Source organism: Erythrolamprus reginae, chromosome 4, assembly GCF_031021105.1.
Source record: "Erythrolamprus reginae isolate rEryReg1 chromosome 4, rEryReg1.hap1, whole genome shotgun sequence".
Classification (NCBI taxonomy): domain Eukaryota; kingdom Metazoa; phylum Chordata; class Lepidosauria; order Squamata; family Dipsadidae; genus Erythrolamprus; species Erythrolamprus reginae.
This window is the reverse complement of record NC_091953.1, coordinates 97904454-97926389: the sequence shown is the minus strand read 5'-3', so window position 1 is coordinate 97926389 and position 21936 is coordinate 97904454. Positions and strand designations below refer to the sequence as shown.

General features: G+C 40.6%; 1 protein-coding gene and 1 non-coding gene across 4 annotated transcripts; both read left to right on the top strand.

Moving 5' to 3' along the window:
• Positions 1 to 911: 911 nt before the first annotated feature.
• Positions 912 to 18826, top strand: RNF149 (ring finger protein 149). 3 transcript variants are annotated; one of them, XM_070751019.1, is made up of 8 exons: positions 1008 to 1913; positions 2935 to 3039; positions 4017 to 4267; positions 6484 to 6552; positions 7433 to 7515; positions 15289 to 15385; positions 15831 to 15999; positions 18409 to 18565. In XM_070751019.1, exons 2-8 carry the CDS (start codon positions 2979 to 2981, stop codon positions 18468 to 18470), a joined length of 792 nt encoding a protein of 263 aa, XP_070607120.1. In that variant the 5' UTR covers positions 1008 to 1913; positions 2935 to 2978; the 3' UTR covers positions 18471 to 18565. The 3 variants fall into 3 exon arrangements, with proteins under 3 accessions (XP_070607119.1, XP_070607120.1, XP_070607121.1); XM_070751020.1 differs by having other exon boundaries at positions 1347 to 1368; XM_070751018.1 differs by lacking the exon at positions 2935 to 3039 and having other exon boundaries at positions 912 to 1913; positions 18409 to 18826.
• A 1618-nt stretch (positions 18827 to 20444) lies between these two features.
• Positions 20445 to 20552, top strand: LOC139167436 (small nucleolar RNA SNORD89). The gene has a single exon (XR_011559145.1). It is a non-coding gene; the product is annotated as a small nucleolar RNA SNORD89 (small nucleolar RNA).
• Positions 20553 to 21936: the final 1384 nt, after the last annotated feature.

Sequence of the window (21936 nt, the reverse complement as noted above, 5' to 3'; positions counted from 1 at the left end):
ATCAACTCTTCTACAAAATCTGGCTTGAAAGGTGGTGAGGGAGATAGGGATTTTAGTGTAATTCAGTAATTATCAACCTCAGCAAGTTTCTATGAGTGGAATTCAACTCTTAAATTCATCAGTCAGCTCCATTTAAATTTGCCTAGGTTGAGAAACACTAGCATCACTTAATTAATTTTATTTGTCAAAACGTGTACAAGGTAACAGGAATGGTGTAAACATAAACAAAAGCAAAGTAGTTATAGGTAAAATTCCTCAAAAGTGCTGCCGAAATGCTAAACAAAGCCCTGCTAATGAATACAAAAGCTTTCCTGAGTCTGGCCTTCTTAACAGCTCACTTTAATAGAGCCTTTTTCACACATTGAAATGTAACTCTGGACTCTAAAGCAGAAATGAAGCTTCCAAGTTTGTCCCACGCTTTTTTCTCTAGAAAGAGGCCCTTTTTTCCTATTTATTTTATTTTTTATTTATATTTGTCAAACAAGTATAGAATTATAGTTTGCATTAACATAACAAAGTATAAAGAAGTGATAAAAAGAATAGGACGGGACAGGGACGGTAGGCACAATAGTGCGCTTATGCACGCCCCTTACAGACCTCTTAGAAAAGGGGAGAAGTCAACAGTAGATAATTTAAGGTTGAAGATTTTGGGGTTAGGGGAAGAAACAACTGAGTCAGGTAGTGAGTTCCAGGCATTGATCACTCCGTTGCTAAAGTCATATTTTCTGCAGTCAAGTTTGGAGCGATTTCCATTTAGTTTGTATCTATTACGTGCTCTCGTGTTGTTGCTGAAGGTGAAGTAGTCTAACCAGTTTACTCTACGGCCGAGGTGGAAAACTACTATGGCTCTTTTTACCATGGGCGAACTTCAACTTCCAGAATAGAATGGCATGGCTGGCTCAGGAATGCTTGAGAGTTGAAGTTCACAGATCGTAAAAAAGAGACACAGTAGTTCCCCACCTCTGCTCTATGGGAGAAAGATTTAAAGAGGCTGCATCGCACGCCGAGATGGAAAGCACGACCAGGGTCTCGATTGTCAAGCACGACATGATCGTTCGGGGTCAGAGTGCTGAGCCAGCCGACTCCGCTCGGCTGCGTTTGAGGAACTCCAAACCTTCCAAAACCCATTTGTAAGCCTGGCTGGAAATAGGCGCGCGTAAAGGCGCGCGTAAAGGCGCGCGTCCGAAGCGCACGGAAACCTTCCGGCTCGGAGAAGGAGGAGAAAAGCGACAACCTGAGCAAGCTCGGTCACCGCCTCTTTTTCTCAAGCTCGAGCGCCGGTTTTCTCGCCAAGTGGGCCGCCTCTTGGGCAGAGGCGAGAATCCAGAAAGCGCTTGTTTAAGCCGCCGAAACTCGCGTCGCATCCAGGTGAGCGGCCGAGAACATTCCGCCTCAGACGCCCGGCTGGAGTGCTGGCCTTGCGCATCCGGAAGCGATGGGCCCGCTGTCGCGCCGCGTGACGCTGCCTCTGCTTTTCCTGGCGGCGGCGGGATGGCCGCGGGTCTCCTGGTCGCTGGTCTGGTACACAGCCTGGGTGAGCACGGTGTACACCGAGCCGGCCACCAACCGCACGGTGCGGGACAGCGCGGAGAGCGGCCGCTATGGGAACAGCTCGCCCAAGGAGAGCGCGGAGGGTCTGGTGGGCATTCCTTTGGGCGGAACGGCCCGCCACATGGACGGCTGCGACCCCGAGGTGGAATACAAGATCCCCATGGCGCCCGGAAGCTCCTCGGGAGAAAAAGAGGCTGGAGCGCCCTTCTCGCCTCCTCAGTCTTGGATAGCCTTAGTGGCCCACGGAGGCTGCCACTTGAACGACAAAGTCGCCAACGCAGCAAGGAGGAAAGCGACCGCCGTGGTCGTCTACAACGAGCCTCGGTTCGGCAACTCCACTCTCAACTCCGTGTCATACCTCGGTCAGTTGTAGTGAAGGGAGTAATAAGGAAAGTGATTTGAAAAGGGCCTTATTTTTGTTTCGAAGATGCTGGAGTGGATGCCGATATTGATGATAAGAGGCTGGGAAGGTTTGATTTTTTTAATGGATTCAGACTTCTTTTTCCACCAGTTATCTGCCAAATATCTCAAAAGCCCACGTGGAAAGTATTATATTACATCTTGGAATTGGGATGTAAAAGCCCAAACTAGAAGCCATTTTGTTTCTGGGGTGCAAAATCGAGAGCCTAGTCTTCTCTTTAAAATGAAGCAAATTCATTTTAAAGACACTGATTCAGAAGTAGGTTGGAATTTCGATGTAATTACAGGGTTTCTTCTGTAAGGCCATAACAAGTTTCTTGACTCAACAAGGTTAAGTCGAGAAACTGGATGGGAAGTGATAAAATTCTGCTGTTTTATAGAAAAAAAGTAATGCTAGTTCAAGTATCAAAGAAAATTAGGCTAATTAAATTCATGCCATTCAATGAATTTCTATATGAAGAATTTGTTATGCCCCTTATATTCGTTTTTTGATCATGATTATGTCTTTCAGTTTTAGGTAGATTAATATTGATTGCTGCAGATTGTCTGAGAGCTGTAAAAGTTCTGATCAATATTGTGTGTAAATTTTAGGATTACATGTTTTCTTCATATGATACGAAGTCAACTTTGGATATTCTTGCTGAGAAAGAAATTAAAGTTGTTTCTCTGTGGATGAAAGTGGATTTTGGCCTTTCAGATGTTGCTGAACTCTCATACAATGTTTGGACTCTGGGAGTTATAGTTCAGGAACATCTGGAGGGCTCTTTTTATCTTAGGCCATTTTTCTTGAATTTTATTAAACTTTTTAATTTTGGGTTTGTCAAATTAGTTTATGAGAAGTTTAGCATCCTAACTGTTTCCAATGGTCTCATTGCTGAAGCAAATATATTATTCCTTTAAAACTTGCAAAGTTTTTTTCTATAACTTTTCTTTTCATTTAGTTTTGTTTGTTTTATTGTTGAGATTCCTAATCTATCTCAGAATGGCTACATGTGTTCTGGAGGGGTATGCTGGAGGCAGAGGAATACAAAATACCAGTGGGCTACAGTAAAAGTCTTGAAACACCAGGTAGCTTTACTGTGGATTTTTCAGTACTTGCTATATATACAGTGTTAAGGACATGCAGCTATTAAAAAATGCATGTTGCTTATTTCTAAGCAACAAATGATAAATTTATATGTTCCACCAGAAAAGCAAAATATATGAGCTTCCAATTGTTAGTTATGCAGCCAGAGAAGATGTAATACTGCACCTGTGGAAATTGGGGGGAGGCAAAGATCATGGGGAAAACTGGCCTGGAAAAAATAAGGTTAAATCATATCCCACATTCCCATATTTGGAATGCATTATTGATAAAATGGTGTTAAATATTAAAATATGAAACTGGATTTTCTCATTAAAATGCCTTTATGTTTATAGTTTTATGGTTTTTTTAAAAAGTACAGAAACATTTAAATGAAATTATTTTATCCCACTAGTCACTATAGTCACACTACTGAGTAGTGTGAAGCCCAAATTGGGCTATAAAAATTCCCAATGTCCATTTAGTAAAAATTATATCACTGCCCTATTTCTTTCAGACCTTAGTGGGTTTTTTCCTTTAAATCTGATCCATTGTTGCCTTTAATATTATAAATGGACCATGGGCCAGCAGCTTAAATATTTTGAACAAATGTGACAGAAGAAAGCTGCAAAAAATTCAATAAATTTTAACATGAATCTTGAATAGTCTAAATTCTATTTTAATTGTTTTGCATGCTCATGCTTTATCTCTGTTGTATGATAGTAATATGTGTATGCTCTGGAGGCTGAACAAGGAACAAAAGTCTTGCTTAAAAACGTTTTTATACTTCAGTGGAAGAGGATCATTTAGGAAATATCCTTGACTATTCCTCTTTAGTTGCTGGACCAAGAGATCTAGGAAGTAAAACTATGGCAAGAACAATTTTAATTTACTTATAACTATCAAGATGGCTTGAGTTTCCTTCAGCAAATAAGAGTTGTAGAAGAATGCATCTGATTCCTATTTTTCTTTTTTTCAATAGATACTGCTGATACTGTTGTAATTATGATTGGATATCCAAAAGGAATGGATATCCTGGAGCCAATCCTAAGAGGAATTCCAGTGAAAATGACTATTAGTATTGGTAAACAACATGTACAAGAATACATCAACGGACAGTCAGTTGTGTTTATATCAATTGCATTTATCACGATGATGATTATATCTTTAGCATGGCTTATATTTTTTTATGTACAACGTTTTCTCTATACTGGGTCACAATTTAGAAGCCAGGTAATTACTGGGGTTGATTATCTTTTTACCTTGTGTAATGTAAGGGCATCTTCCTGCCCAATCTTTGAATGCTGTTTAACCTGAAAAGTTCTCTCAATGTGCTCCCTATTATTATCTGTTATAACTTGTTTCCAAAACTAGATATACCTGAAAATTATAGTTTGGATTAGTATTTTAAACTAGAATTAGGTAGTAGTTATTTTCAGTTGCTGAAATAATTGTTATACTTATCCTCACTTTTCTATTATCTGTGGAGGTGTAACTAAGTTGAACTGTCCCTTTAATTAATTTAACCATATACTACAAGGTAAAAAACTGTCACAAATTTTTCAACAAGCAGGTGTTGTACAAACACTTTAACATTATTCCAATTGTTGAAACAGCTGCTCTTGAACTACTTCCAGCACAGCTGCTTCAACAGATTTTTAAAATAACGCTTTGTCCATGTTTCTATGCATTACATTTCAAACACTTTGCAAACAAAGTCAAATAAGCTCATGGTTTTAGTCCTTGCAATCTCAGTTAGGCATAAAGCAGATATGATGGAAAAGGGTGTGATTTTTTTAAAATTATCTTTTCTTCTCATATTTTTCTTTTGCTGCTTGTTCTTTTCCTCTCTTCAATCTATTTATCTATACCAGTCAGGTAAACCTGGCTCTTCGATGACTTGTGGACTTCAACTCCCAAAATTCCTGAGCCAATCATGCTAGCTCATGAATTCTGGGAGTTGAAGTCCATATGCCATAGAAGAGCCAACTTTGCCTACTCCTGGCCTATACTAATATAACTCTTAAGAATCACAGAGTTGCAGGACCCTTCAAAGTCACCTTACTCAGCCCTCATCTAGATGGAATTTGCTAGAGCATGAGTGACCAAACCTTTGGCTTACTTGGGCCACATTTGAATAAAGAGTAGTTGTCTTGGACCACATGTAAAATATATAGTTGATATATAAATAACAAACTCCCTTTATTTTTTACATTTTTATGATCTTATGGGATTATTAGCTGTCCAGGGGCACGGATCTGTGGGTTGGACATGCCTGCAACAGAAAATCCCTGATGACCATTCTCATTTTTCTATATAAAGATCTCTAGGAAAAAACTTACTTTCTCACATTACAGTTAGTTCCTCTGGCTGACAGTTTATATAGTCTGGAACTTATAATCTCTTTCCTTGTACTTTTAACCCATTGGTTCCAGCCTTCTCTCTGGGGTGACAGGAATAACTCACTTTACACCCTAGGAAGTATTTGAAGATTTCTACCTTGCAGTATCGGCCCTCAATCTTTTAACCGTTTCTCAGAGGGCTTCATTTTAATACTGTTCATTGGCTTGCTAGCATTTTCCAAACTTTCTCCAATTTGTCACTGTCCCCTTTGAATTATGGAGCCCAGAATTGGACACCTTAACTCCAATTCTGTCCTTATTTGAACCGTGTCAATTGAGACAATTACTTTCAGTGTTCTGGACTGCCTATAAAGTGCCCAGGATACCTTTTGTTTTTTGTTTGGGGGTGTGTGTTTTTGCAAATATATCACATCACTTTGATGGCTTGCATTGATACCCTGATTTTTTTTTAAGAAATTGTACTACCTCTTTCATTCACATTTTTCTTCACCAGTAGAAGAACTTAGTTTTTCCCTATTAAATTATATCTTATTGTTTAGACTCTCTGCTTGAATATTAACTTAAAGAAATATTTTTCTATGGATCTTAACACAAGCCATTTGAGCAAATATTCTTCGAAGTCTTAATTTTTTAAAGTCATTGTAACTATTTTGCTCAATAAAAAGCGAATGTTAACAAAATGGTTATCATATCTGAATTAAGCTATTGCATTCATCTTGGTCCTTATAGCATACTCTGTAGATTTTCGTTTTAGCTCTTCATCTTATAATACTGCCCTAATTAATGAATTACAAAGAACCATACTAATAATAAACAACAGCCTACTCAAAGAACCACTAAGAACATTCCCAGCAACACTGACAGGGCAAGCCACTATAATATAAAAATAAAAGCAAGCACACTCCATTTATCACTGATGGTGTTACCTATTTAGTAATCAAACATTTGCAGGAAATCTACGAAGCTCAGAATGCACCAAGGGGTGCTCATGGTACAGTCTTACTTGTGATATGACAGATCTTAGATGAGCATTTCTCAGAAAGATGTTTCTTTGTGACACACATATGTATATATCTTATTTTTAAGGGTCAGAGAGAAGAAACTATTGGTGCAATTTCCCTGCTGCCGCTGTATACTTTGAAGGATGAAGATAAGGTAATTTTCTAAATTTGGCATTGGGAATAATAAACTTCACTTTTCTAAAATGCTATTTTTTAATATTTGCAATTCCTTTCAAGATGAATCATTATTACGCCATACAAATTATCAGTGGAAGTTTAGTAGGATTAATAGTTAAGATCTTCATCTTAACTTAACTGTATTTGACAACTACCTATACGGTTGTTATATGAATGTAATGACCCTGCTTTGCCAGTGTATTTGACGCTGCATTTTCGATGAATTGCAGATTTGATCTTCAGAGACAGCTCTCTACAGATTGTTCTTGACTTAGGAACATAATGAGCCCCAAATTTCTGTTGCTAAGCAAGACAGTTAAGTGAGTTGCATCAAGTCTTCCTTGGCTCAGAGTTAACACACTTGCTAATGTCACAATAATTTGATTTCAATGTATTTTCAAAAAAAGAAAAAATACTTCAATACTAATATATCTGCCATATACAAGTCCTATTACACTATGTACCAGAGTTATAAAGTCTGGTAGCTCTTTGTATGACAAGGAGTTAGCCATCTTCATTTTAAATACCATCACCTTCGAACTCTTCCAAACATTATAATTGATGACTGAATTTAAGCAATTAACAATTATTTGTTTCTGGATCTTAGAATTATTTAATTTCAGATCCTATTTTCTTTGTACCAAGTTCCAACTAATGGAATTCAGAGTTTTAATAAAAACAATAGAAGAACAGCAGCATTGCACACAATTATCCCAGTCTTTCATTTTTTTCAAAAAATTCTAGTTCTACTGTATATTTATTGCTTCTTCTCAGAGTTGGTCCCTAGTGTGATATATAGTTCAAACTGTTTTTGTTTTGCCAATATACTTAAATATGGCTTTGTTTTTATTTTTAAGTGTTGGGCTATTGATACAGAAAATTGTGCTATATGCATTGAAAACTATAAAGCCAAAGATACTGTTCGACTCCTGCCTTGCAAGTAAGATTATGAAATTTTTAAACTTTGTTTCCCTGAAGCTATTATCCCATATGTAGTTAATTCAAGTAAAATATTGTAGTTATTAAATCTATCACACGGGAAAAGGAATATGTATGTCATGCTGAGAAAAACTGGCAAGAGTGTTTTGATTGATATTAAGATAATTTTTCCTTTTTAAGTTTTTGCAGTTCTCAAGTATTGTCATTTGATATAAATATTTTATGGACTAGAAATATATCTAAAGGCAAACATAAAATTACATTACCAAACCTATTGCTACTGGAATATATTTAGAAGAGGTGGTTCATTTTCTTTATTGGTCTCATTGGATAATCTATTCTCCTTAAGAAAGTGATCATTAACTAAGTGTGTCTTCAGGGCATAAAATATTTCAACAGCAATTAATACAAGATATATCACTGTTTTGGTTTGCTTGTTTAGGAAATGTATCAAGAGATGAGAGCTTATTTTCAGATCTGTAACTTACTTTTTTTTTTTGTATTTAACACATTGATGACTGAATTTACCAAAAGACTTTGGGCAGTGAACCAACAAAAACCAATCACAAACCATGAGTTAAAAAATGGCTTAAAATAGCGATAGTCCCACAAAAAAATAAAAATTCTAATAGTACCTTCATCAGAGTTCTAGTTGCCAAATGCTAAATAAATAAGAGCTCCAGTAGCATCCTGGCCCCAATGCCTGGAGGTATAACCAGGTCCCAATAGAAGATAATATTGCATTGAACAGTGGGGTCTTTGGTGGTCACTGAGTTTTTCTTTCTTGCAGACATTTCATTACCATACTAGGTAACATTAGTGATAACAATCAAGCTCAGGCCACTATGAGCCCTCAGTCTAGCCAGGTCTTTATGGATTTGCAGAATAGGTTGGCTGTATATTTCAGGGAAGAGGTTAATTCTATAAGATGGGCCCCATCATAGGTGGGCTGCTATGGTGGAATGGTGACATGTGCTCGCCTCCATGGCTCTGAGTGGAAGCAGAGTCCAGCCCGATTTTGCTACTTCACCTGTGCAGGTAGCAAAATCGTGCACAGAGACACAGGGGCGCCTGTGCTTCAGTGCATTTTTCTGCGCATGCGCAGAGGCAAAAAACCATTCTGAAACATAGGCACACCTGCATCTCCACGCGCAATTTTGCTACCTACACAGGTACAGTAGGAAAATCACACTGGACTCCGCTACCAGAGACACCAGGGCGAACATGTCTTAGTAGCCCACCTCTAATGGGCCACATGATAGAAAAGGGACATTTCTGAGGAGCCACTAATATAGCTTAAGTGATAGAGTGTATCATTTTTGTTTGATTTTGTGGGATAGGCAGAATTATCATGGGAATTGAAATCTTCTGAATAAAAGTGAAATTCATACACCTGTAAATTTTGCCTTGGCCAAACAAGATAATTGATATGTATTCTGCAACAGCTTCAATGCATATTATATTCTCCAATGCACTTGCAAGGAGAGTCCAATATGGGTTATACTTCAGTCTGATTGGTAGGGACTGAGTTTTAATTTAAATAATTATTAGGCAGGCACCGCCTCCCCCCCTTAGCCCTCCAGTCTAAAAAACTCAGTCGCAGTAAAGGGACGCCTGAGTTACCTCTCGAGTAAAATTGTTGTATTATTGCTGTTTATTTGTATTGCACTAACCTTTTCATTTTATTTCCTTTTCCTTAGGTGCAGACGGGGAATTATTGCCTCGGGCGGGCCTGGGTTCCAAACCTCCCGTGGGTTTAACCCAGTTGCCTGCAGCTCCTCCCTACCCAAACCCACTCCGCACAGAGAGATTCCAGCAAGCTGCCTTTGTGGGTGCGGGAGTGAGCGCCCGGGTGACCTACCTCCGAGGTGGCACCCGGAGGACGAGGAAGTGGCTGACGCCTCGGGGGGTCCGTCCCCCCCTGGCGAATAAGCCACCGGCCGAGCGCTGGCGCTTCTCTCCAGCGGCCGCAGGGGGGGAGGAAGCTACCCCCCCTCCCCCGACGAAGGCAGGCGAGAGCCGATCCAGCCATCTATTTCCCCAGAGAAGCGGCGGATCGGCTCGAAAAGAGGATTACAAGGCGATCGCAAGAGGCGGGAGGGGCCGGCTTCCCGCCCGCCGGTGAGGCTGCGATCAGTCGCCAGGGCAACGGCCCGCGACCATCTTGGCTGCACTGACGCAGCAAAGGGCGGCAGCCATCTTGGGAAGGTCTGAAACCTCCCGGCTGCAGTTTCCCGCCCACAGGCTGCCCGCGTTGCCATGGAAACCGGCCGGCGGCCATGTTGATGAGGTCGCCGGCTCGGAACTGAACTCAGCCACACCCCTTACCGAGGCTGGCAAGGAAAGCACGCAGGCGCAGAGAGGAGCACTCCTGGCCTTTCGCTTTCGTTTCTGAGAAACTATACTTGCTTTTACGGAGCCCCGTGGACAACGCAAGAGTTTTCAATCAATATTATAAAATCGTGAGTGTTACCTTGGGGCATGGCTGACCAAACAGCACAGGTTGGGGAGGAGACCACCCCTACTAGGCCCAGTACCCCCAAGGAGAAAGCCTCAAAATCCAAATCCAAATCTGCACAGAGCTCTTCACTAAGAGATGCAGAGAAGCGCATCAGAGCTCTTGAAAAACAACTTGAGGCCTCACAGAGAGCAGCAGGGCCGGCTGCACCTGCAATTCAGCAGGCACCTGCCAATCCCTCTATTTCACCCCCTATGTTTCACCAAGGGGCAGCAACCTCAGTCTCAGAGGGGGATTGGTCCCCAGAAAGAGGGAGCCAGGCCTGGATGCCACCCAGGCCCGAGCCATTTGGCCTGGGGAGACAAGCTGCGGGGTGGCATTCTAATTACCCCCCCTCTCAGACCTCGCAATATGCTCAGACAGCCACCTTTACCCCTACGGCGGCAGGCCTTCGCAATACCCATGATGCCTGGCAGAGCATGCCCCAGGCCCTGCAGGAGATGATCGCTACCACGTATAACCAGGGTCTTGTCACCGGGGCACAGCAACACCAGCAGGCCCCAGTGGGACTCCCTCCAATGAGGTCTAGAGACCCCTGGACGGCCCCTGCCACGCAATCCTTAATGGAATCCATGGAGGAGGAGGAGGCCTACCGTGATGACTTCAGCGCAGCTGAGGATGACCTATCGGGATGAACAGCCGCCGGAACAACCTACCTGCACGGGCCTGTTCAAGTCCTCCCTCTTCAAGGTGCTCCTGAATAAGGCAAAGCTGACTATCGATCAGGCTGGTGAGAGCGGCCAAGCGGTGCCTCCAGAGGCATCCCAGCCAACAGGAGGCCTGTTTGTCTTCCCTAAACAGGAGACCGTAAACATCCCATCTTCCCACCTGTTCCTGGAGACCATTCAGCGCCCGTGGGAAAATCCAGCAGCGGCCCAGGGTCCCTCCAACCTTGACCGTAAATTCTACACCTTTGACCAACAGATGGAGGAGCTGTTGGAATTCCCCACCGTGGACAAGCCCGTAACGAGCCTTGTGTCTAACGCCCTAGTACCTTCTGAGTCACAGGAAGGCCTGAAGGCTGAGGACAAGCGGGCAGAGAACGTGGCTCGCAGAACCCACCAGATGGCAGCCTGGGCCGTACGAGCCGCCTCGGCAGCCTCGTTTTTTAATAGGGCCATGCTCCTTTGGATTAAGGAGATCCAGGCTAGGGCCGACCCAGAGGACGGAAGACTCCGTCAGGACCTCAACAAACTGCTGGCGGCCACCGAATTTTCGGCGGATGCCACTGTCAACGCCGCCAAGTTCGCTTCACGAGCAATGGCCTCCTCTGTGGCTTCGCGCAGACTCATTTGGCTCCGCAACTGGCAGGCGGATGTCAAGTCCAAGTGGAGTCTTGCTTCCGCCTCGTTCAAGGGGAAGAAGCTGTTCGGGGAGGTCCTTGACGATGTCCTGATCGAGGACAAGGATAAGAAGAAGGTGATGCCCAGGGCTAACAGACGACAGGATAGGCGGTCCACCCCCTATCAACGACGTCAGCCCTTTCGAGCAGAGCCCTCCTCGTCCAACTCCCAGACAACGAGGCCGTACTTCCAGGGCTCCTTCAACCAGGGAGCCTTTAGGTCGGACAGGTCCTACCAGACGGACCGAGGCAGATTGTACCAAGGTCGCCGCCCCTTCAGAGGAGGTAACAGGGGCTTTAGGAAGACCAAGTGACTCTCAGAGAGACACCCCGCTAGGCGGCAGACTGCGGTTCTTCCCCGACATCTGGAAAACCACAGCCGCAGACGCATGGGCGGTATCCACGGTTTCCCAAGGCCTGAGGATCGAATTCATCCGGCCTCCCCCCCATCGCTTCCTACCTTGCCGTACCCCGTCAGACTTTCAGAAGAGAAAACTCCTATGCCAAGAGGTATCTCACCTCCTAGAGATAGGGGCCATAGAGGAGGTACCCTTGGCTCATCAAGGCAGGGGATTCTACTCGGCAATATTTCTCGTACCAAAATCCTCAGGAGGAGTGCGAATGATCCTCAATCTCCGACAGTTGAACCTCTATGTGAAATATCGGAGATTCAGAATGCACTCACTAAAAACTATTCTGGCCTCCATAAGACACAAGGACTTTATGACGTCAATAGACTTGAAAGAAGCCTATCTGCACGTTCCCATCTTCCCGCATCACAGGCAATTCCTGCGATTTTACCTAGACGGCAGACACTTCCAATACAGGGCGATGCCTTTTGGACTATCCTCCGCCCCCAGGACATTTACGAAATTACTGGACGTCCTTACGGCCAGTCTCAGACGACAGTCGGTACGCGTGATGGCGTATCTAGACGATATTGTCATTCTGTCGAGAACCAGAGAACAGGCATGCAGAGACTCTCAGCTGACAATACAGACACTACAAGACCATGGCTTTACAGTCAACTGGTCAAAGAGTCAACTAACTCCCACACATCGTCTTGCCCACCTGGGCACCACTATAGACTCCAACCTGGGTGCGGTTTTTCTGTCCCAAGAAAGACAAAGGACAATCAGGACCCTGATAAGAGAGCTGGGACCTCAGCAATATCCCACTCTTGCCCTTTTATCGAAGATCCTAGGAACCCTAGTTTCCTGCATAGATATAGTACCATGGGCGAGGCACCATTTACGCCCACTCCAATGGTTCCTGCTCCCCTATCAGAGACAAAAGACCAGTCACTCTCTCAGGAGAGTCCCCCTCAGTACCAGAGTGCGCATCTCCCTGCAATGGTGGAGGTCCCCCTCCCTGACCAAGGGATCCTTATTTCTGGACAAGGAGCTTATTACAATAACAACCGATGCCAGTTTGACAGGGTGGGGAGCACATCTCTCTTCACACATGGTTCAGGGACTCTGGGAACCTCAAGACCTACAAGAGGTCAATATAAATTTCCTAGAGTTGAAGGCTGTTTCATTGGCCCTCCACAGCCTTGCCCATCTAGTACGGGGTCAACATGTACGCATCCTGACCGACAACGTTTCCACACGGTCTCACATCAACCGACAAGGGGGAACACGGTCACGGAGGTTAATGAAGGAATCAACATCACTCCTCAGATGGGCAGAAAGGAATCTAGCCTCGCTTTCAGCGGAACACATTTCCGGAGTAGAGAATGTGTGGGCGGACTGGCTCAGCCGCCAGACGCTCGACCCGGGCGAATGGCGACTGGACCCCAGGATTTTTCAGGAGGTGGTAAGGAGATTTGGGGAACCGGTGATAGACTTGTTTGCAACCAACCTAAACACCCAGCTCCCTCGCTTCTTCGCTCGTTTTCCCAACCCGGGCGCGGAAGGGGTGGATGCCCTGACACTTCCATGGCCTCAGGGTCTTCTTTATGCGTTCCCTCCTCTGTCCATCCTTCCCAAGGTGATTCGGAAAATTCTGGAGGAGAGAGCAGAAGTGTTACTGATAGCCCCGTTTTGGCCCCGGCGCATCTGGTTCGCAGACCTAGTGCAACTGTCGAGGTCACCCAATTGGAGGATACCGGACCAACGGATCTCCCTGACACAAGGGTCCTTCTCTCATCCGGAACCTCAGTGGTGGCATCTAACCGTGTGGCGCTTGAGCGGGAATATCTAAAACGCCAGGCCCTACCGGACACAGTCATTGACACCATACAAGCTGCCCGTAGACCATCTACAAGGAGAATCTACCAGGCAACTTGGGCTACCTTCCATAAGTTCTGTGAGCAAAGGGAGGTAGATCCTCAAACGGCGTCGCCGCAGGTAATTTTATCATTCCTGCAAGCTGGACTGGAAAAGGGCCTTGCCCCTAACACCTTACGCCGCCACGTTGCCGCTCTGGCCACCATCCTTTCGACAGACAGTTACTGTTCCCTTACCAGACATCCATGGATCAGGGATTTTCTGAAGGGAGCGACCAATCTCAAACCACCAGTGGTTCATCGTTTCCCTTCCTGGGACCTCCCCTTGGTGTTGCACGCCCTGACAGGTCCCCCCTTTGAACCTATCCGTCAGATCTCGTTAAGGTTGTTAACCCTAAAGACCGCGTTCCTGGTTGCAATCACTTCAGCCAGGAGGGTTTCGGAGATTGCCGCCTTGTCAACAAGACCAGACCTTTGTCGCTTTGACCCCAACAGGGTAGTCCTTAGATTAGATCCGGCATTTATACCCAAGATAAACACGTCCTTTCACAGGACTCAGGACATCATCCTTCCGGACTTCTGTGCTCGTGGGACTCATCCGTCTGTATTACGATGGCATAAGCTGGACGTAAGACGAGCCTTAAAGATTTACGTTCGGAGGACTAAGGATGTTAGAACGTCAGAAGCCCTGTTCGTGTCCTTTGCCACCAGAACTATGGGCACTAAGGTGTCTTCTCAAACTATCAGTCGATGGTTGAGGGAGTGTATTGCAGAGGCATACAGGACTAAGGGATCCCCAATTCCTTCGGGGATAACGGGACATTCCACTCGAAGTGCGGCAGCTTCATCGGCCTGGAGGACCCAGGCCTCGTTGGAGGACATATGTAGAGCAGCCACGTGGGCAGCTCCATCAACTTTTATCAAACATTATAGGATCGACTCCTTTGCTTCGGAGGAAGCAGCGTTTGGGAGGAGGGTGCTACAAGGGGTTTGTTCTTATGTGGAACCCCTGGTCCAGTCTTGTCCCTCCCTGTGATTGCAACTTGGGTATATCCCATCTTGGACTCTCCTTGCAAGTGCATTGGAGAAAGACCGTTGAACTTACCTGAACGGTCTTCTCGATGCACTGCAAGGAGAGTCCAAACCCTCCCGACTCTGGGACCAGGGTTTCTGTGGGGGGGTGTGCTATTTAGTTACTGTTGTGGTTAGAAGTTTTATGGTTTAATAAATGGTTTTGCTTTACTGCTCCTTCGCCTTACTTTAGACTGGAGGGCTAAGGGGGGGAGGCGGTGCCTGCCTAATAATTATTTAAATTAAAACTCAGTCCCTACCAATCAGACTGAAGTATAACCCATCTTGGACTCTCCTTGCAGTGCATCGAGAAGACCGTTCAGGTAAGTTCAACGGTCTTTTTTGTGTTAGTGTATAATTTTGCTCTTATTGTATGTAACATCTTGCAAAGATATGAATTATGAGCCTAATATATTGGCAAGTGAGGCATTTCTTTATTCAGAGTTTGTCAAACCCAAGATGAAAATAGATTTCCTATATTAAGCTTTTATTACCTCTTCGACCAGCTGATTTTTTTCTATAAATGCAAATTTGTTTTTAATACTACTAATTCTATAAATATGAATTAGAATGTCCTTATACTTGATTTTGATGGTAATATCTCTATCTTTAGGCATATCTTCCATAAACAGTGCATAGATCCCTGGTTGCTGGAACAGAGAACATGTCCAATGTGTAAATTAGATATCATGAAAGCGCTAGAATATTGGGTATGTTGCAAATCTAAGTAATAAAATATATTTATCTTTGCTAATGTCTATGTTTTCTACAACTTGTGTAGAAAGTAGAAAATAACTTGTGTTATTAGCCCATCAAATTGAGTAAGAGATCTCAGATTTTCAAGTTTGCCATTAGTATAGAAAAACAACTTGGGAGCTGCTTATGAGTTTAAGTTCAAATGTTGTTTTTCCCGTAATTCTGTCTGTGCATATATAATACTGTGTGTGCTTCTCTGAACCATGCTAGTTTCTAAAATACTTGTTTTTCTTCAGAGATGATCTTTTATTTTGCTGGTTTCAAATACTACAAAGTTTGATTCCATCAAATTTAAAGTTTTACAATTTTTAATTTTATTCTTGAAATTTATCAATTAAACTTCTTTTCCTCCAGTTCTATCCTTTCCATAGTAATATGTGTTTTCCTCTAACTTTAAAGGCAGTCTCTAAAAAAGTTGCTGTGCCTGAATATATACCAACTGAAAATGGGAATATTTCTATGGAAGAAGATAATAATGAAACAAGTGGCTTATCAGCATCATGTACTAGTTCAGTTGCATTAAATAATGTTTTAAAAGAAAATCTATGTGAAACAACTATTTTACTTGGTAGGTAATTTGGGAGATTTTTCTTTTTTCTAGGAACAACTTTGTAAATCTAGACTTAGGTACGGGTATGTATTACCTTTATATCATTTAAATATCTGGATACTTCACATAAGCTCTTATATTGTTCCTATTACCATAAAGCATTGATGTCAATATTATATAATTTGAGTCTTTTCTATGTTAGAAAATAATTTGTGATATACTTATCATTAGAATTCAGTACAGTAGTATTTTTTTTCTTTCATCAGAACGTGTGATGTGTGTGAGTCTGTTAGTTTGTGGGGGTTTTTAAATCTTTAAAATTTTAAATTGTTGATTACCGTATATACTCGAGTATAAGCCGACCCGAGTATAAGCCGAGGCACCAATTTTTGCCACAAAAACTGGGAAAACGTATTGACCCGAGTATAAGCCGAGGTTAGAAAATGCAGTGGCTACTGGTAACTTATAAAAATGGAAAACAATAAAATTACATTAATTGAGACATGTTTTAGAATATTTATTTTAAAGAAAACCAGTAAACTTGCTCTGTAAATTTAAAAGAGGGTAAACAAATTAACAATATTAACAATAAATTAAAAAGTAAAAAAAGTAGCTCGATCAGGAACAAAGCTAAAACCTAAGAGTTAAAATCCTTCAAAACTGGATTCCTTCTCATCATTAATTGGATTTACATTATTGTTCTGTTTTTATATATGCTGTGAGCCACCCTGAGTCCTTGGAGAAGGATTGCATACAAATCCAATTAAATAAACAAACAAACAAACAAACAAATAAATAAGTGTATCCAAAGAAGAGCTTCAGCATTAGCTGCTGTGAGGTTATCAGCATAGAAAACCAAATAGATAGATAGATAGATAGATAGATAGATAGATAGATAGATAGATAGATAGATAGATAGATAGATATAGATAGAAAGATAGATAGACAGACAGACAGACAGACAGAAAAATAGATATAGATAGATAGATAGATAGATAGATAGATAGATAGAAATAGATACAGATAGATAGATAGATAGATAGATAGATATAGATAGAAAGATAGATAGACAGACAGACAGATAGATAGATAGATAGAAATAGATACAGATAGATAGATAGATAGATAGATATAGATAGATAGATAGATAGATAGAAAGAAAGAAAAATAGATAGATAGAAAAATAGATAGATAGAAAGATAGAAAAATAGATAGATAGAAATAGATACAGATAGATAGATGATAGATAGATAGACAGATAGATATAGATAGAAAGATAGATAGACAGACAGACAGATAGAAAAATAGATAGATAGAAAGATAGACAGATAGAAAAAGAATTCCTGTCTAGCTCTGCCTCATAATACATTATTAGATCCTATCCAAGCAAGGACAGCAACTACCACAAAATACCATTTTTTAAACAGTTTAAATCCTTTCAAAGGAGGGGGAGGAGAATCTGACAGCAGGGGGCCTTTTTAATCTGACTAAAGGCAATGCAGAGAGGAATACTCACCATTACTTTTTTTCCCTCGGTTGGAGCAAATGGCTGCCTCATTTGCTTGAGCTAGGGAGAGGAACTACGGCATGCCAGAGGAGACAAAAGCTGGTGCCTCCTCGCTCTGGCTCAAGCAATGGCGCCCTCGTGTGGTGACTTTGTTAATGACCCGAGTATAAGCCGAGGCTGTGTTTTTCAGCCCATTTTTTGGACTGAAAAACTCGGCTTATACTCGAGTATATACGGTACTTATGATTTGTCTTTTACATGTTGTGAGCCGCCCCGAGTCTTCGGAGAGGGGCGGCATACAAATCCAAGTAATAATAATAATTATTATTATTATAAGTAAGAAATATAATTACCATAAGAAATAAATATGATACACAGAAGGTAAAATTACTCAGCTAAAAATGGACTAGGGAAAAGAATAGAAAAAATATGAATACAAATTTTATTCTAGGAAACTGTCTTAACTATTTTGGAAATTCAAATTTAATATATTTAGAGGTTTATTTCATTTGTCTTTAATGCTGATTATAGGGCAAGTTGAGATGTTTTTATTGTTCAAAATATGCTAAACTTAATACACTGCTCAAAAAAATAAAGGGAACACTTAAACAACACAATATAACTCCAAGTAAATCAAATTTCTGTGAAATCAAACTGTCCACTTAGGAAGCACCACTGATCGACAATCAATTTTACATGTTGTTATGCACATTCAGCTTTGTACAGAACAAAGTATTCAATGAGAATATTTCATTCATTCAGATCCAGGATGTGTTATTTGAGTGTTCCCTTTATTTTTTTGAGCAGTATACTTACAATTAAGTTTTGATGCAGTACATATTATTAGCAAATGTCACTTGTTATAATTCTTACATTTAGAATGTAGTTCAACTTCGTGAATTTTGTATTTCTTTTTATAGAACTGGAGAGGGCAGAATCTAATCAACACGATCATTTGTCTTCTGGATCACTACAAATTTAATGAGAATTTGAGAACCTTGAACTGATAGTAAAAAAATGTTTTTCAAAAATATTTATGGACTTGGATCTAGTTTAATAAATATATACTTCCTGTTAGTATTGGTTACAGAACTTTCCTTTATACAAGTTCTATACTAGTTCTGTTTTTGATCTACGAGAAGAAAGAAGATAAAAAAACGTGCTTTTAAAAAAAATTATCTGAAGATGTTAGGTTGTTACTCTTATTCTCAGAAAACAAAATGGTGCCTTTCATCGGATGACATTGCTACCTCTTTCTATCCCTTTGTCCTCGTTGTAACAAAATAAAATCTTACCAGGAAAAAACAAGTTATAACTATTTCAAAAATAAATTTGAAAGATTAATACAAGTATAAACAGCACAAATAAATTATATATTATTTATTTATTTATTTATTTATTCAATTTTTATGCTGCTCAACTCCCCAGGCGGCTCACAACCAAAAATATAAAATATCCAAATAATACTAAACTAAATACTAAATAATACTAAAACCTCTAAAAACAATTTAAAAACAATTTAAATACAGTAGTTAAACCCATGCATACCATTTATGGCTGGATCTGCATAGCATTTATAGCCGGATTTATGGGATATATATTACATTACATATGCATAATTAAGAATTACTTTCTTGTAAAATATAGGTTAACTTACAACATGTAAAATATAAATTGTTCTAAAAGTATTTTGATACACATGTGAGAAAAAGAATATGTGTGTCTTATTACACAATTGTCTTCTATTGATTTTTGATTTTTCTTTGTCAGAATTCTATACTTGGTACTTGTAGAATTGTATTTCTATTTCAGTATTTGTAATATTGTTTAATTGGTTTAATGTGCTAGATAGCAGCAGAGTACCTTTATACAGAAACTGAGAAGCACATACCCTTAGGCATAAGTCAACTGAATCATATACAGTATATCAAATCTAGACCATTACATCTTACCTTAACTTGAAGATCTTCTAGTCCACCCCTTGCTCAAACAAAACCTATACAAGGGGTTGGCAATCTTAAACACTCAGAGAGCCATTTGCACTCATTTCCCACCGAAAAGAAAACTCTGGGAGCCACAAACCCTTCACGTGCCTGACTATTTCCTGAGCGGCCACAGAACTAGCATATGTAGTTGTTCTGCTTTCTTCTGAAATGTTTCTTTTCTTGGATTTATCATTTGTTGGCCTACTGGGGGTTGCAAAGCTCAATAAATTGTGTCAGCGGTTATCACACATTGGCGGTTGTGATGCATATTTTGAGGGACAGAGCCACAGCAGAGGGATGAGTCATGTGCAGCTTCAGAGCCATAGATTGCTGACCGTGACCTATACCATTTCAGATAAATGACTGTCTAGACACTTTTTAAAAGCCTCCAGTGATGTTTTATTTAATAAAGATTTCTGCCAAATATATGTTGTGAAGACTTTCTCCAGGGTAAAAACAAGCCAGATAAATGCCATATTATCAATGCAGCTGTCTTCCAAGAAATGTTGATGCCAGCTTCTCACTTCTTCAGTGTGTTTAATCCGAGTTTGCACCTTGCAAAAAATGGTTATGTTACTTATAATGTTGAGCTGGGACAAAGCCATAACTTTTTAAGCCAATCTTAAAATTCTGTTTTAAAGTGGAGCATTTGCAACCCCTTAAGTACCAGCCATTTTATCCTGTAACTATTTTGCATATTTATCTCTGGGGTTACCCTTTTAAGAATTAAGGTAATGTATGAAAACAGGGTGAAGTTGTGAACTATTTTTTTCTCAGAACTTGGGAAACCTTAAGTTTATTTTTAGTTGCTAAACTAAACGTGCTTTCAACAATACAAACAAATGCCTTTGTTCTTGAGGATTTAGGTAGAAATATTTTTTTGAAAAAAATATTCAATTATCAATTGGAACTGAAATTTATCTTGGATAAACTGCTAATTATCTCTATAATAATTTTATATCATGTGTGCTGCTGAGGAGTGATGACAATAAAAGGCCGAATTGCAGTGCCTCTTCACAGTTTACTCTCCAGGCATGATGACAAAGTTCCCGAAGCGACCTTTTTAATCTGACCTTGGCAGCACCATAAAAAGACAAAGCAGTCTATGCTCTCTGCAGCTAGTCCTTTTCTAAATGATAACAAAGTAAACAGCTGTTGCATTTAGGCACAAGATAAACTACGAAGCCTTGATGCTCCCCTCTGCCCTGAATATAGATAATCTCAATAGCATCACTGTTAATAAGTAGACCAATACTACAATTCAAACAAATCCTTTTATCTATATTGTTAAATGCTTTTGTCTATACAGTATATAGTTTTAGGAAAAACTCCCTAGGAGCAGATTTTGGTTATTTGCAAATGTCTTGGGGCTTTTTGCTATATCATTAGGCCATTTTTAAGATTCTATTGAGTGTACTCATAGGTTCTATAAAGGATTAGGAATCAAGTATTATAAGATTGTTAAAATTATTTTGTAACTACTTTATATTATGATTTTGCAGGATTTTGCTTGTTTCCCGGGCTTAGTTTTTCAGGGATCTAGCAAGAAAATATATCAATTTAGGCACCATTACTGTATGCAGGCCCAGCACCGATCAGTAAGACACAGTCCTCATGAACTATTGTTTCCCCAAAAAACAGACACCCAAAATAAGGCCTAGCTTGATGGAGGTCAGATACGCTCCATCAGAGGCTTTGACTGCTCGTTTCTCGGCTGCAGGTTTTTGTTCCTGAAGGCCTCTGGTGGCAAAACAAGCCAAGGGTGCCACACATGAGCAGTGCAAAGCACCCAAAGAAATGGGTCAGCAGCGGGCACATGGGCTACTGCTGGGCAAGGTTGGTGCTGCCGTCAGGCGAGACAGTGGAAGACATCCCTCCAGAATAAGTCCTAATGCCTCTTAGAGGCCAAAAAAAAAAGATTGGGTCTTATTTATCTATTGGATTTGTGTGCCATGGGGAAACATGGTGATTAAGTCAAAATGATTGCCATCTGATGACACTGAGTGTCTTCTGGATATAGAACTGAATGTGTTTTTGAACATCCATTTTCAGAAGACAATTGACTATAAAAATACCTGGGAGATGAAACAGAAGTATCATGAAGTACATTTCATTTTTTTATGACAAGAAGTGTCAAAATATTTTAAACTTAACATTTATTAGATATGAAAATATTTTTAAAGTATAAAACTGATTATATCTTATAGTATAATCTTATTTTAGTCTGTGATGCGTAAGGATTAATTATTCGTCTGTTATTTATCATTAGAATTATTAATGCTTGTATATCTTTAAAACAATGTTTTATTCTAAGTTATTGAAGGAGAAAATAAATGTTTTTGCCCTAAAATAACATTAATTTATCCCATTATATTTACAGGTATCCTTTCTTATTTTTTATGAAGTTTTATTATAGACTATAGTAATTCAAGAGATTTCCCAGAAACCATAAAAGGTTTAACT